General features: G+C 41.9%; 1 protein-coding gene across 2 annotated transcripts in view; it reads right to left on the bottom strand.

Annotated features, from left to right (window-relative positions):
• Nucleotides 1–244: 244 nt before the first annotated feature.
• Nucleotides 245–15,578, bottom strand: part of ITGB2 (integrin subunit beta 2) — a 39,477-nt gene continuing 24,143 nt past the window's right edge. For both annotated transcript variants that reach the window (XM_081918267.1, XM_081918268.1), the window contains exons 6-17: nt 15,301–15,471; nt 13,067–13,308; nt 12,164–12,319; nt 11,307–11,402; nt 10,803–10,892; nt 9,483–9,623; nt 8,222–8,409; nt 6,871–7,115; nt 5,161–5,380; nt 3,749–3,954; nt 2,656–2,822; nt 245–1,681 (exon numbers count right to left, since the gene is read on the bottom strand). In XM_081918267.1, the coding sequence (XP_081774393.1) occupies nt 1,616–1,681; nt 2,656–2,822; nt 3,749–3,954; nt 5,161–5,380; nt 6,871–7,115; nt 8,222–8,409; nt 9,483–9,623; nt 10,803–10,892; nt 11,307–11,402; nt 12,164–12,319; nt 13,067–13,308; nt 15,301–15,471 (1,988 nt within the window). In that variant the 3' untranslated portion in view covers nt 245–1,615. The remainder of the gene's footprint in view (nt 1,682–2,655; nt 2,823–3,748; nt 3,955–5,160; nt 5,381–6,870; nt 7,116–8,221; nt 8,410–9,482; nt 9,624–10,802; nt 10,893–11,306; nt 11,403–12,163; nt 12,320–13,066; nt 13,309–15,300; nt 15,472–15,578) is intronic.

Raw genomic sequence — 15,578 nt, 5'->3', positions numbered from 1 at the left:
ATATATAATTTCAAACTTGAGGCTTGCCTGCAGCACAATGGAGAATGTCTACATATATGGAACATGTCACAATTCAATTTTCTTATTATCACTCTGAAACTGATGAAGGTTCCACCCATTCTTTATTTAAAAGAAATAAAGTTATGACCAAAGATGATACAATCCTTTTCTTCTTAAGTTTAGTCCAATAGATACTGCAGAGAATGTTAACAGTGGACATAATGACACTCCAAAACACGTCGCATCATTTCAGGAATGGTGTTTTGAGATTTATTACTTGCAAATCATATACACACAAAAGAGGTTTATACACTTGCAGTTATGTGCTCTCAAACAATATTTTTCTTGCACCTGACAACCTGGGAGCTTATTTACTTCAATACACAAGGCTAGAATGAAGGCTTTAGGTTCGGAATGCTGTATTTCTTCACATGAGTACAGTGGTACCTCAGGTTACATACGCTTCAGGTTACATACGCTTCAGGTTACAGACTCCACTAACCCAGAAATAGTACCTCGGGTTAAGAACTTTGCTCAGGATGAGAACAGAAATCAAGCAGTGGTGGCACAGCGGCCCCATTAGCGAAAATGGTGCTTCAGGTTAAAAACAGTTTCAGGTTAAGAACGGACCTCCAGAACGAATTAAGTTTTGAACCCAAGGTACCACTGTATATCGTCTGTTTCTCTGAGATGTTTCAATTTGACTGAGGTCTCTTTTGCGCTGATGGTCTTGTACAGAATTAGGAAGGTGTGGATTCATCATCCTACCTTATTACTGTACACTGAGCAGACTGTCGTGAGATTTATCTGCCCAGAAACCCAGAGCTAATAGAAGATGACAGTTCTCCCCGCCTGCTAATGCCATTTAGTAAGGCAGAAAAGGGCCAGGGGGGTCAACGTTTTACATTCTAGAAGCACTGAATGTGAACAACAGGGGATCCCATCAACCTAATATTCAATAGCGTAGAGCATGCTTATTGTTTCGTGTGCTTCCATAATATGTAGCACTACAATGTTTAACTTAACAGGTTAATCTTCTTAATTAGGTAGAAGATTTCATCATTATTATCATTATTTTGTATGTGCATTATAGAAGCACATATAAAAACTGTAGCTGGAAAGTTGTGTCTTAAGAGGCATGAGCCCTTTTCTGTCACACAGGAGGGAAAACTTCTTTCAGATTATGCCTTTCTACAACGCATGCATGCATGGCTTACTACCACTGTGGAATTAACAAATACTTTGTCTATGTAGATGCTTAAATGGCCAGCCCACCTTTTTCCCTTCTATTTGGGTTTCAAGGGTTGACCTTTAACAGCTGATAACTGGAGAAGTTGCTCAGAGTGCCTTGGGCAGGATAAGCGGAAAGGCAAGTTGAGATCATTCCATGGTGTGTGTGATTAAGCAATCTTAACAGGGAGACCTTTTAATGAAAAGAAAATCATCAGCATCAAAGCATGTTTGGAAAAAAGCCACACAAAGGGTTATCGAAAACACATGAGGTGACGTGGATAGTGGTTGACAGGAATAAAGCACAGTGGAGAATAAAATCAATATCTTCTGCTTCCCTCCTGAAGAATTTCTTTGTGCTTTCCCATGTTGCTGTAGTTGAACTTCACTGGCCATTGAATCTGGGGTTCACAACAGTGGTGGTGGCACTCTTGAAAAGAGGATTGTCAGCCTGCCAATAAAAACATCACAAGTGTCTGTAGCTGGTGCTGCTGTTTTACTCATTCAGTATTATTACTATCCCAGGCTACCACATTAAGCAAGTAGATTAAGTGGACAAATGTCACTACAGCTTGGTCTCCTTTAATGATCTGACTATATACAGGGCTACTAAAAATAGTAGCCATTGATGAGGAAATTGGGACAGTTTACTCAAGAAGGAGACCTTCCATTGTAGATCAAACACTGACCCTCTTCTGCTGGTCTAGGAAGACAGGGAGGAGGTTGTGTGGCTGAACTTGCTGGTCCTTGGTCCTCTCTCCCATCACTTCCTCCATTCTACACCCAGCTAACGTATCTAAATTTAATCCATGTGACTAAAAAAGATCATTATATAGCACAGTAGCAAACCATACCTCCCTGTGTGGCTGAAATGCAGAGGAGCAACCCGACCATGCCACTCTAACATAAATAGGACCCCATCAGTGGTTAGTGCATCTCTGAATCTTTCTGAAGGCACATCTCCCTCCACAGAATAATTGTGTAATAATAATACTAGCAATTATTATGATTGTGCCCTACCCTGCCCCCCCAATAAGCGCAGGACAGCAAACAAACAACAAAACATCTTAAAAACAATTCCAGTGGAGATGCATTATGGGAAAGATCTCAGCTTAAAAGCCTTGTTGAAAGGAGAAGGTCTTCAGTAGCCACCCAAAAGAGGGCAGGTGTCACAACACTAAAGGCCTAATTCTGACATAGTGCAGAATGGACCTCCTGATATCTACAAGAGGTTCTCGACTGCAGAACACACACTATTTATTTCAGGCAGTTAGGTCACAGTGTAAACGTAGCCTGCCTGAGGTACTGGAACTGAAACAAAAGTTATGTCCCTGACGTTTCTCAAGAACTCGGAAGAAGGGGGGAAGAGCCAATGCCTTAGCAAGTCTTCTTCCAGCCCCTCCTGCTGAAAGGGGAGTGTCTTACATCATTCCACTTGGCCTTGGACTTCTCTTTCTCAAATCGGTGATATTCCTTGCGATCAATCAGCTCCGTTACCAGCTTCCAAATCAGGAGGAGGAGGAGGCCGATAAGAGCCACGCCAGCCACAGTGCCCCCCACAATGGCTGCGACATTAGGGGGTTGTGGGCAATCTATGAAAAGAAAAAACAACGGAGAAGGTGCCTCATCTGAAGGAGGAGGGAAGGGGTGCATGTGCTGGATGCCAGGAATGAGCATACCACAGATCCAGGAAAGGTTGGAAGGCGATTCAATGAATGGGGCAGCTGCACATCAAGTATCCATATCTCTCCACCATGCAAAATACTACTGAAACTGCTCCAGATAAATTGCAAGGAACTCTCTTAAGGCCACATATACTTCCCGCTGGAGGAGCCTTGCTCACCTGGCTATGTGGCCTCCACTCTGCTCCCTTTTCCTCTTACCTGGAGCTGGGTCCCCACCTGCACTCAGATAGCCTGGAAAGAAAGCCACTCCCAGGGGCCCCTCCATCTGCCACACCTCACAATTTGGAGGGCCACCTCCCTCTGAAGCCTTGGGGGATGCAGACCTCTGACACCCACAGTCTCTCTTCCTGTTCCAGTACCCCACCCCTCACAATGGGACTATATGGGGGAAACTGGTGATTCTCTCATGTATCAATTCAAAGTTTTGGTGTTGACCTTTAAAGACCTAAATGGCTTTGGCCCTGAATACCTGAAGGAGCATCTCTTGGCTTTGTGAGGGCCTTCCGGCAGTTCCTTCATTGCGAGAAGTGAGATTACAGGGAACCAGACAGAGTGATGTCTGCCCTGTGGAATGCCCTCCCTTCAGATGTCAAGGAAAATTATATGACCTTTGATTGACATCTGAAGGCAGCCCTGTTTTGGGAAGCTTTTAATGTGTGATGGTTTTGTGTATTCTGCTGGAAGCCACCCAGAGAGGCTGGGCAACCCAGTCAGATGGGTGGGGTACACAACATTTATTGTTTATTGTTATTAAGCCACTGAGCCCTGGTGCTAGGTGCTGGGACCAGAGCATGGAACTCGTGTTGCAGCTGGTGGCACCTTCCCCCACATACCTTTTAAAGGTTCCACTTTAACGGAGTATCTCTCCTCTCCATCCAACTGAAACATAGAGAAGGAGATCCAGCAATTCTGAGAATCTTTCTCCTTGCATTCTTTACTTCTGGACATCACATTATCTCTCAGAATAATGTGTGAACAAGCTTGAGAGCAATTCTTCTGAAATGGACCACTCTGAAAGTAACGGCACTCAACACACGATCTGGAAAACCAACAAGAATCATGTCTCCAAGAAGAGTTGCTTAGCAAGACAGAGATGCAATGGATCTATACTACATAACATATATCTAATATTCAGTGCAGTTACAGCCAGAGATATAAAGGAAGCCAGTATTGTCATCCTCACATTGCAGAAGCTAATAAAAATATTAATAAATAATTAATAATAATAATAATAATAATAATAATAATAATAATAATAATAAATATTTATACCCCGCCCATCTGGCTGGGCTTCCCCAGCCACTCTGGGCGGCTTCCAACCAAATATTAAAATACAGTAATACATCAAACATTAAAAGCTTCCCTAAACAAATGCAAAGAAGATGCAAAGGAGGCAGAGAAAAAAGAGGCTTGTCTAAGCCCAGGCTGTGAGTTAGCTGAGCACCTCTGAAATTCCCACAGCGATTTCATGTACACTTTAAAAAGGGAACTCTGCTGGACTCCACAGAATGAATTTGACCTATCTAATTTGGCTATCTAATTCAATATACAAGGAAGTGAACAACTACCAAGAAAACCCAGCACAGTTAATTTTTCTCCAGATTGTTTGTGGGTTATCCAAAACCATGACTCCTGAAGCTCTACTACAACATCCGCTGCAGACCAAGAAAGGTACTGTCAAGTTCTAAAGGATTCCCGTGTGGTTAAGAAGCAGAGCCACGGAAATGGTTAGAGGCAAGAGGCTTCCAACAGGAGATAGAAATCTAACCCAAGTGAGAACACAAAGGAACAGCAACTTGCTCTTTAGACATTCATCCCATGCCAACTTGCCAGCACCACCTTGGGCAAACTCCAGGCAGGACCAGCACCATGTGCCCAGGTACTGGCTGTCCTCTAAATGATAGAAGTTTTTCGTCCCTTTATCTAGCTTTGTTAAGGTAGGTTTATGTCTATGTTTTATCATACTGTATTAATGTTTCATTTCTGCCTAAATTGCCTTCACCTTATTGGTGTGTTTGATGGACTAACATTGGAGAGAGGAAGACAGAATAACTGAGCTATAAAAGCCCAGACTTTAAAGGAGACTTCTGTACAAGAAAAGCAAAAAAACCAGGCAGTGCAGAATCACTTTCCCCCACCCAGCCCTGTTACCTGCAGAAACACTGCCTATTCTAAAGGCAAGACTTTTAAATACTGACATGCAAAGCGCAGTAATTTTCACTGTGGTCCCTCTCATATCACTTACACATGTCTGGGACAGGGCGATGGACAGCCTTCGCAATCTTCACAGTGTGGAAGCTGATAGCCTGGTTTACATTGGCATGTGTTGCACAGACATTCCCCACGGCCACTGCAGACGGTCTCATTGATGTTCAAGCAACCGTCTGTTGAAGTTTCACATTGGCAAGCACTGCCGCCAAAGCCAGGATTGCATTTGCATTTCCCACAATCACACCGTCCTCTTACTAGAAAGAGAAAGTGGAGAGTTCAGGACAGAACGCATTCCCCATATTTGCAATTCTGTTGGAAAACCCAAGTTTGCCAGTAAGTACAATTTAATTTAATTAATTTAAGGGATGCGGGTGGTACTGTGGGCTAAACCACAGAGCCTAGGACTTGCTGATCAGAAGGTCAGTGGTTCAAATCCCTGCGACGGGGTGAGCTCCCGTTGCTTGGTCCCAGCTCCTGCCAACCTAGCAGTACGAAAGCACGTCAAAGTGCAAGTAGATAAATAGGTACCGCTCTGGCGGGAAGGTAAACGGCGTTTCCATGAGCTGCTCTGGTTTGCCAGAAGTGGCTTAGTCATGCTGGCCACATGATCCAGAAGCTGTACGCCGGCCACCTCAGCCAATAAAGCGAGATGAGCGCCACAACCCCATGACTGGACCTAATGGTCAGGGGTTCCTTTACCTTTACAATTTAATTGCATTCTATTCTGCAAAGTCACATTCCATAGTAAAAGGCCATCTTGGTATCACCTGCAAAACACTGAAATTACCTTTCATGAAAGAATAGGCTGCCATTGTAAAATGATGCAAGTGTTTTAGAAGTCTTAGAAGAAAAACTAATATTTAATATTCACACCTGGATGATGGTAAGCCATTATATGAAACAAAGGCAGATTGATAGCAGCTTGGCTAGCTTCCAAATTATTGTGCTATTCAAACAACTCTTCCTAAGAATAACAGAATCACAAAACTGTTGACTTGGAGGAGCCCAAAGGATCATCTAATCCAATTTCCTGCAATGCAGGTATCTCAACTCAAACTCTGCTTAAAAAGCTCTAAGGAAGGAGAGTTTACCACCTTCCAAGAGAGTTTCTTCCACTGTCCCATAGCTCTTACCATCAGAAAGCTCTTCCTAATCTTTTGTCAGAATCTCCTTTCTTGCTTGAATCTATTGGTTCAGATCCTACCCTCCGGAGCAGCAGAAAACAAACTTGCTCCATCTTCCGTGTGACAGCCCTTAAGATGTTTGAAAATTACTATTGTATCTCCTCTCAGTCTCCTCTTTTCCAGGCTAAACAGACCCAGCTCAACAACTTTGCCCAAAAACTTTTGTGTCCGGATTTTCACCTTTTGAAATATGGCAACAGTATCTTCTGCACATGTTTCAGGTTGCCAACACCCTCCTTAAATTGTAGTGTCCAGAACTGGACACAGGACTCCAGGCAGGGTCTGACCAACGCAGAAGTGAGTGCTACTATGATTTCCCTTGACCTGGACACTAGACTTCAGTTGATGCAGCCTAGAACAGAATTAGCTTTTTTTGCTGCTGCATCACACTGTTAACTCATGTTAAGCTTGTGGTCCACTAAGACCCCTAATTACTGTGTGCCCTTTAAGAGCTTGTGGTAGAAAATGTAGCTTGCTGGAACTCTGGCAACAGGAAGCTGGGAGAAGTAAAGCAAAGGAGTCAAGGATATTTCCATGTCCCGCAGTCGCCAGCTACTCACTTTCTCCGCCACAAAGTTGACCATTGTGAATCTCACAGTTCATGTTGTCACACTCGCAAAAAGAACCATAGATCTTCTTTTTGGATGCTTCATCGGTGTGGCAAACACACTGCCCGCACACACAGTCGCCCAAGCCGGAGCAGGTGACGGAAGCATTGTCCTTGCGGCAACTCTTCTCCAGTTCCTTGCTGGATTTGCCACCAGTTTGACAATCACAGTTCTTTCCAATAAAGCCAGGAAAACAGCTGACATGAGAGAAGAAATGTTCAGAATATAGGAAAGGCTTACTAAGCAATACTTGTTTGTGTTGGAGGGTTGATTTGCCTGAACTCGCACAGATTTATTGTTTTATTGTAATTATAACCTACATTTTCACATTACAGAACCCACAGCAGCATATTCCCAGGTGGTCACCCATCCAGGCACAGACTAGACCTGAACAATGGTCTGACAGGCCAAATGTGGAGACCTGGGGGCTCTGTCTTTTTTTTTTTTTAAGATATTTATTAAAGTTTCAAAAAAGGTTACAAAAAAAATTACAAAATAGGAAAGGGAAAAAAAGAAAAAATACAAAAATACAAAGAAATACAAAGTACAGAAAAATAAAAAGCAGTTAAAAACAAATCAATCTTTTCATATCTTATATTTCATTTGCTTGTTTCCCTGACCTCCTCACACCTCCCTTTTTTGTATTCCAGTTCAATTAGTTAATTCAGCAAATCCTTTCCCTCCTTGTTTTTATCTTAATCCTTTACCTTAATCTGTTATAACTTTACATTCTCACCTAATAACAATCCATTTTTACATACTCCTTTATAACATTGCTGCCAAACCCACTTAACTTCATTCCGACATCATTCTAAGATTCCTTAATTTTGCAGTATTTATCTAAGTAGTCTTTAAATTTCTTCCAATCTTCTTCAAACCAACTCTTCTCCCTGGTCTCGGATTCTGCCAGTCATTTCCGCCAGTTCCACATAGTCCATAACCTTCATCTGCCATTCTTCCAGGGTGGGGAGACCTGGGGGCTCTGTCAGCCCTCACCTTAGTCCATTACCCAGAGTGGCTTGAGAATTTGGCAGGAAAAAAGTCTCAAGGTCATTTCCCCAAATGTCCTCACCTCATGCCAAATTCTCAAATTCTCCTTTTCGTTCTAGGAAAAATTTTACTGAAGCAGTCTGCACATTCTGTGACAACAGATGTTGTTCCCAGACTGGATAAAACTGCAGGTGCAGATGTGGGACATGCATAAGCAGTCATTCAGATGGTGATCATGGTTAACCTTTCCCAGTAGGACTGGCATATCCCCTTGTGATTTGGAGGGAGGGTATTGGTGAAGTTGTTTGATTACCTGCAGATTCCACAATCTACTTTCCCATGTCCACTGCAGTCAGAGCTACTTGATATTTCCTCATCACATTCGCAGTTGCATCGACCGCGCATGTGCACATCAAGGGAGTCTGTGAAACCGAGAGCCCGGATGGTAACCGTTTGGACGTCAATGCATTTGGTTGCTGTAACTTTCACCTGGAAAGTAATCTGTAAGAAAACAAAGAACTCCATTAAATATTCTCCATTATATGTAAAAACCACTAGGAAAGCACAAAGGAGTGCATTTATAAATAAAGGGCTGGGCATGCTAACAGTCAGAAGGATGTTAGTGCCAAAAAAGACACTGTTCTTCTGCAAGTAGAATCGCAATGGACCTTCCATGTATTTACGCGGTATGCTTCACTTTTGTTCCACCCAAACCAGTGAGTGTAAAGTTGCCATGTGGACAGGAAAGGGAAAACTCACCCCCCTCTTTTCTTGTGGGTGTGTAAACACACGGCCATTAAGTATGGTTGCTGCCTTCTGCAGACACTCCTCCTCCTAAAATACTGTTTGCTTTTTATTTTTTATTTTATTTATGTATGTTGTTTTCAGAGATTTCTATTCATTTATATTACTTAAAGTAGTGTAACCTGTTTTTCTGTGATTGATATGATCGTGATGGTTGAAACAACAACAACTTATTGTTTATACCCTGCCCATCTGACTGGGTTGCCCCAGACACTCTGGGCAACTTCCAATATATATATAAAAACGTAATAAAATAGCAGACATTTTAAAAAGCTTCCCTATACAGGGCTGCCTTCTGATGTCTTCTAAAAGTCATATAATTATTTATCTCCTTGACATCTGATGGGAGGGTGTTCCACAGGGTGGGTTGCCACCACCGAGAAGGTCCTCTGCCTGGTTCCCTATAACTTTGCTTCACATAGTGAGGGAACCGCCATAAAGCCCTTGGAGCTGAACAATGGGGGTGGAGACGCTCCTTCAAGGATACAGGGCCAAGGCGGTTTAAAGCTCAGCATCAACACTTTGAATTGTGCTTGGAAATGTACTGGGAGCCAATGTAACTCTACATAATGAAATAAAGCCTACATATTGCTTAAAGTAACAGGCTTAACCCAGCTGCAACTTTTAAGGGGTTTGGGAAAGGAGAATAAGTGAAGACCCTTCTCACAAGCAGCAGTATTGGAAGAAATGCACACTGCTCTTTTCTCTCCACATACAGAGCAGCAGCAATCAGAACAGCTTTAGACAGAAACAGAAAAGTCTTCTCCTACCTGATCATTTATCTTCACGTTGTCACATTCCCCTCTTTGTTTATCCTTGGTGTGTATTTGGTTAGGGCAGAAGGAATCATACGTGATTTTGATGAAGTTTGGCAAAGGGCCATGGTCCAAAATAATTTTGGAAGACAAACTCTGCAAGGAAATGAGAATAAGGAAGAGGTGAGAATAGGAGCCCAAGTCTCCAGCGAGGGAGAAAAATATGAGAATTAATTGTAACTTCCATTCCCACTGTCTCAGTTCTTCTGTTGGAAAAGATGAGCCTTGAGAGAAGAAGGGAGCATGGGCCAATATCTCTAACGGTTATGCACTTTATTAATAGAACTGTCAGGTCAACACAGTGATGCTTAAGTGAACATAGAATCATAGAATCATAGAGTTGGAAGAGACCACAAGGGCCATCAAGTCCAACCCCCTGCCAAGCAGGAAACACCATCAGAGCACTCCTGACATATGGTTGTCAAGCCTCTGCTTAAAGACCTCCAAATAAGGAGACTCCACCACACTCCTTGGCAGCAAATTCCACATGTTGAAGCAGAGGCAGGCAGAGGCAGAGGCAGGGGTTTTCCTGCAATGTAGGCTTGAGAAGAATTTCCCAAGGGACAAAAGGACTATGTTGGGGACATAGCCTGCTGACAAGCTAAAAACCTTTACTACTGGGTGTGTACTGGATAGATGTAACCAAGAGCAGATAACAATATTTGGCCAGTGTGACACTTCCAATGTGCCACAGCAAAGCTGATTAGTACTTTTAAGAAGCTCAAGCAAGGAAAAGAGAAATGTGTTACTGGGAAAGGAAGTTTAGGATTGGTTCAACCAAGGAAATTACAGTGGGATGCAGGTCAACTAGTGTTAAGCTTTGAGAAAGTGAATTTGATCACTTGTTCATGCTAATCAAGACCCTGCCCTTATAAACAGGCAACACACAAAAATATGGTTTACAGCGAAGAAAGGAAGAAAGCATTTGCAACTGCTCCTGTTTCTGGTTTAATAGTAGGAAAGCATGTTAATTGTTGACCATTTTCTCCCTCAGCTTCCACTATGGCTGCTTTTTCTTTTGTTTCATTTCTTTTTTAGGCTTGGTGGGTGCTTTAATCAGGGAAGCTTTATAAAGGGGAGATGGAGAAAGGAAGGGGAAAAGGTGGAGCAGGGTGGGGGGCAGCTATCCCCTGAAAACTGATTTGGAAATCTGAACCAAATCTGCATAATTTTGAGAAAGTTACACAAACATGCTTCATGTCAACAAAGTGCAAAGTCTGGCAAACTGAAATATATACTGCAAAGGATTAAAATGACAATATCAGTAACACTTACATCATAGGCACGCTGGATAAGTTGGATGATATTATTTGAGTCTTCCTGCAGCTCTCCCACAGCAGATTTGGGAATCATCTCACTGAGTTTCTATCAACAAAGAACAAATGAATTGAAAGCATTGTCTCACTCTATTAAATAGAATGCCAACCAGATTCTAATGCAAGAGCAAAGCAGTAAATATCTGTTGTCCTAATTGTTCCATGTATATTGCTCAAATTATAGACTTAGGCATTTATTTTATTTTATTTTATTTTATTTATACCCCGCCTTCCCCAGCCAATACCGGGCTCAGGGAGGCTAACATCAGGTATAAAAACAATTGATTAAAATACAACTTAAAAACAAGATTAAAATACTACTTAAAATGCAGCCTCGTTTCTAATTATTATTATTATTGTTGTTGTTATTGTTATTATTATTTCTAATAATAATAATCTAATAATCATTTTCGCCACAGACATTGTTTACTTAACCTTCTTTACTGCTGGTAGTTTTACTTACCCGATATGTATCAACCATTTTACTGGTAACAGCAAAAATGGGCTGGATATTGTTTTCTTCAAGTTTTTGAACCAACTGACCAACAGATGGATAGTCCTGTGTAACAAAGGAAACAGTATTTAGGGCTCTCTCCAAGTTAGTGAAGATCCTGGTGGGATCTTGCAGGCTAGATCTGGCATGAAAAGAATCCCTCTGGCTCCGCCCCTTCAGTCTGGCCCCTCCCTCCCTGGTTCCTAAGGGCGGGGCCACTGGTGTAGTTAAAGCAGAGAGACTGTCAGTCAACTGTGGTCTGACCTCCCGTTCTCACAGCAGACAAGCCGCGCACACCAACTCACTGGTGCTCCATCCCCCAGAGAAACAGAGCAGCGCTCTCAACATGTTGCTCATTCCTGCGCAGCAGAGATTATGAGAGAGGGCACTGATGAAAACAGAAGCAAAGGTGGCAGGGAAACTGCTGGAGGAGCCCAGCCCCATCCTTCTCATCCACTGTGCTCTTGGATTTGTTCCCTGGCACCAAAGGAAGGTGGCTCTCTACAGGAAACAAAGGTATCCCCATGGCAATTGATGGCTCAGCTTCCCAAGGTCTGGCCTTGAATGCCACAAACACGCACACACCAGGTTAACAAACAGCTTGGTTTACAAATCTGTTGAGCCTTTAAAACAATAAACGAAACAAAAAACATGGACCCCTTGTCTTTCTGCCTAAGAAAAGAGTTCTTAGAAAATTAAGAGGACTTTTCATAATATAGCAGTTGTATGGGTTGTCCAGTCGGCTCCAGTCTAAAATCGTAAATCCAGTAAGGTAAAGGTAAAGCGCAGGTACTTCATGAAGTGTGCTGCCTACTCTGAGTACTTACATATTCATTGCTCCTTTTATACATATTTTCCTCCAGGTGGCATTTTCCATCATAAGGGGTTAAGATGGCTCCAAGTTTACCATCCCCAGCAAAATGGAAGCCGTCATCTGTCGTATACACCAGTAAGCGTGTTACATTTTTCCAACCAATCTTATCCTGGATTTAAAAAGCAAGGAGATTAAAAAAGCAAACCACACTGGGTGAAAGATTCCTGCTTTGCAGGGACTTGGACTAGAAGATGACCCTCGTGGCCCCTTCCAACTCTGCAGTTCTAAGATTCTATGATTCTACATAAAATCAGAGCTGAAAGGGACACAATGTCTGTCCAGATCTCAGTCCTAAGACAGGATAACCTATGTATACACTAAAATGGCTTTAGTAGGTTTAAATATCCACCCGTACATTTTGCACCTTTATGACCAGTTTGTTCTCCTGTCATTATTTTATGGGACATTTTAATAAGGCTGCCACAAAACGGCCACTGTATAATTAATTAACCCATTGTTTCTTGTATTTTGGAGACTAATCAATCTTTATTTTTAGGAAGGTTTGTCCAGGCAGATTGTTTTTAGCTTTTGTGCTGTTGTTTTATCTCATTTGTCGTGAGTTTATTTTATTACCCTATTTCATTTTTAATATTTATCTTATCTTATTTATTGTAATATTTTAATTTAATTTGTAACAATACAGCAACAATAATAAAGACCCTGCCTAGAATCTCTCTAGGACTTCAGCACTGAGCCTAAATACAACGTTAAAAGCAACAGCATATCTTGACAACATTATGATTATCGGGGGGAACTCTCTTCCACTTTGGACAGGAATCCATGGCCCCCCAAATTCAACTTCCTCACTCCCCAAGAGCACTTTGTCATGGTGCCTGTTCCCATATGGTACTCTTACCCCACAGACAGCGGCTTGCATCATGGCGTCGAGTCCTCCCTCTGGTGCGTCAAGATTCCCGGATATATCCTGCTTGCCGACTTCTTCTTTAAACTTCTCTACCCTGTCTGTGAGGCTGAGCACATGCCTGAAAGCAAACGGTGGCTGACATTTGCTCTCCTTGCTTGGACAAGGGTTCTGCAGCTTCTCTGGGTGGGTGTTAACAAAGGGCAACACAGTCTTGTCCACAAAGGCGCCAAACCCTAAGGGAACACAAGGGAAGTGCCGCTGAAAAGAAGGGTCCAAAATGGTTATTGTCACCCAAGATATATAGAGGGAAGAACTCTAAACCACTGAGGGGAATAGGGCAGTCAATATATCCTGCAATTGTTTAAAATTAAGTTAAAGTTAAATGGAGGAATACAAGTGGAAAGAGCTGGGATTACAAAAGGGGTATCATTTGACAACTGAATGCAACAGAAGAAATATTAATTCTATTCTTCTCTGACCTTAAAATCTCCAACCCCCCTGAAAGAGCTAGATCTTTTTCTATACATGCTGCCTGTCACCCAAATGAGAATAAATGGCATATTTTTCTTTCCTATGGTTCAGATCTCGACTGTTGGTATCTTTCCTTCAAGAAAGGGCTCATCCATAGTTCCACTTGTTTCTTGCCTAAAAAGCACTGATCTGAGCAGTTTCCCGCTTGCCCCACGCTTTCAAAGCATGGGTCTGAGTTTGACCTGCTGCTTCCCCCAGGGAAAACTGCTTTTTGCCACTGAATCAGAACAAACAATTGTTTCCAAATTTCTTTTAATTTCCTCTTGAAGCTTCCTGAGAGCCATTCTACCTGGGGGGGCTGCCAGAGGGCTTTCTGGGGTCCCTGGCTGGGTGGAATATGACTTGGAAGCGGAGGAAAACCCATCCTGTAGAAACGACGCAGCAGCCTCTATGGACAACTAGATCCAGAAACACATCCCTTTCTGAATTATCTTCGGAATAAAATAATTTACAACTTAAGTGAGTTTCTTCGTCTGCCACTGAGAGCTTTTATTAGGTGAGTCAGCTACTTTTTACCACTTAGAAAGGAGGAAGCCGCTGAGTGTAGAATGAAGGCAAAAGGCTTGATTTATGCTCTGAGATAACAAAAGTTTAAATGAACAAAGGAGTTTCTGTGCTATGTTTAAGTGCATTATTTTATTATTAAGCAGAATTAGTATTATTATATTATGACAAAAATGTGCATAAGAATATAAAATCTACTTTGCCAGTTGATACTTCCTCCATGGGAATGTTTTTTTTTCTTTTTCTTATTAAATGAGCTAAGCTTACTGGTACTGCTGTCAAAACAAGGTATCTAGAGGAGTTGTGCTGCTGCTGACGTTTCTACAGGAGCAGTTATAATAAACATTTTATTATTTCTACTCCACCCCCCCTAAAGAGACAGATGTGCTAACCTTCTTAAAAAGCAAAGTAGAAAACAGAGGGGGTGGGATTAAAACAGTCCCAACACAGCATGTTGGGTACCAGGAAAAGGGCAGCAGAGGAAAGAAAGGCATCTTTAGATACCTAGCAGATGATGGTAGAACAAACAATATCGCTTGAATTAGAGATTAATGAAATTAAAAATGATTTGGACACTTTGGATTATGGAATAGACAAAATATCAGAAAACTAGAAGGAACAGTTAATAAAATAGAAGAATCCTATACACAAACATCTGGATAAATGAGGCAAATAAATAAAACAAAGCAATTAAGGATAGATCTACGCACAGGGGGAAAACGCTATAAATAAGTCAGAAATCATATCGTTATAACAAAAAAAAACCTATTGAAAATTACGTATAAAATTTTCCTGCTCTCTGGTGTTGCATGTTTATAATGCATTCAAATAATTGTTTCTTTGCTAATATAAAGGTAAAAGGACCCCTGACCATTAGATCCAGTTGTGGCCGACTCTGGGGTTGCGGTGCTCACCTTACTTTATTGGCCGAGGGAGCCGCTGAGTCCTAAATCATGTTTCATTTTGCCTATTATCTTCTATCCACTGTGTGAAGTAGCAGTAGAAGTTCCATACCCAGCCTCATTGACAGCGCCTTCAGTGCAAAAATAATTTCACTAAATCTCAGTAAATCTGTATTTGATATGGAAGAGTTGTGCTCCGTGTAGTTCTACTCTTTTGAATTAAAACAATCCTAGATGCTAATTTTGTTAGTACCAGGAGAAAAATGGATTAATCAGAAATGTACGCACCTATTCGAGCATGTTTGGTAATACTTTTGAGAGCATTCAACAGGTCTCCTCCTAGCTTTTTCACATTTTCCAGATCATCATTCATAGAGTACGAGAGGTCCATCAAATAGTAAAGATCTATAGGGTAGTCTTCCCCACGGCGGAATGTCACATTAAAAACAGCAGGTAGATCTGTTAGCAAAAGGGGAAAGAATGAGCATTTGCCCTAATCCTGCCACTCTCGAAGTCTGAGAGCATCCTCTATGGCGCGGGGAGCCTCTGGTCTGAGGGCCTTAATT

This window comes from Podarcis melisellensis, assembly GCF_964234715.1.
Source record: "Podarcis melisellensis genome assembly, chromosome: 1".
NCBI lineage: Eukaryota > Metazoa > Chordata > Lepidosauria > Squamata > Lacertidae > Podarcis > Podarcis melisellensis.
Note: the sequence above shows the minus strand (reverse complement) of the source record. Positions and strands in the feature narration are given on the sequence as shown.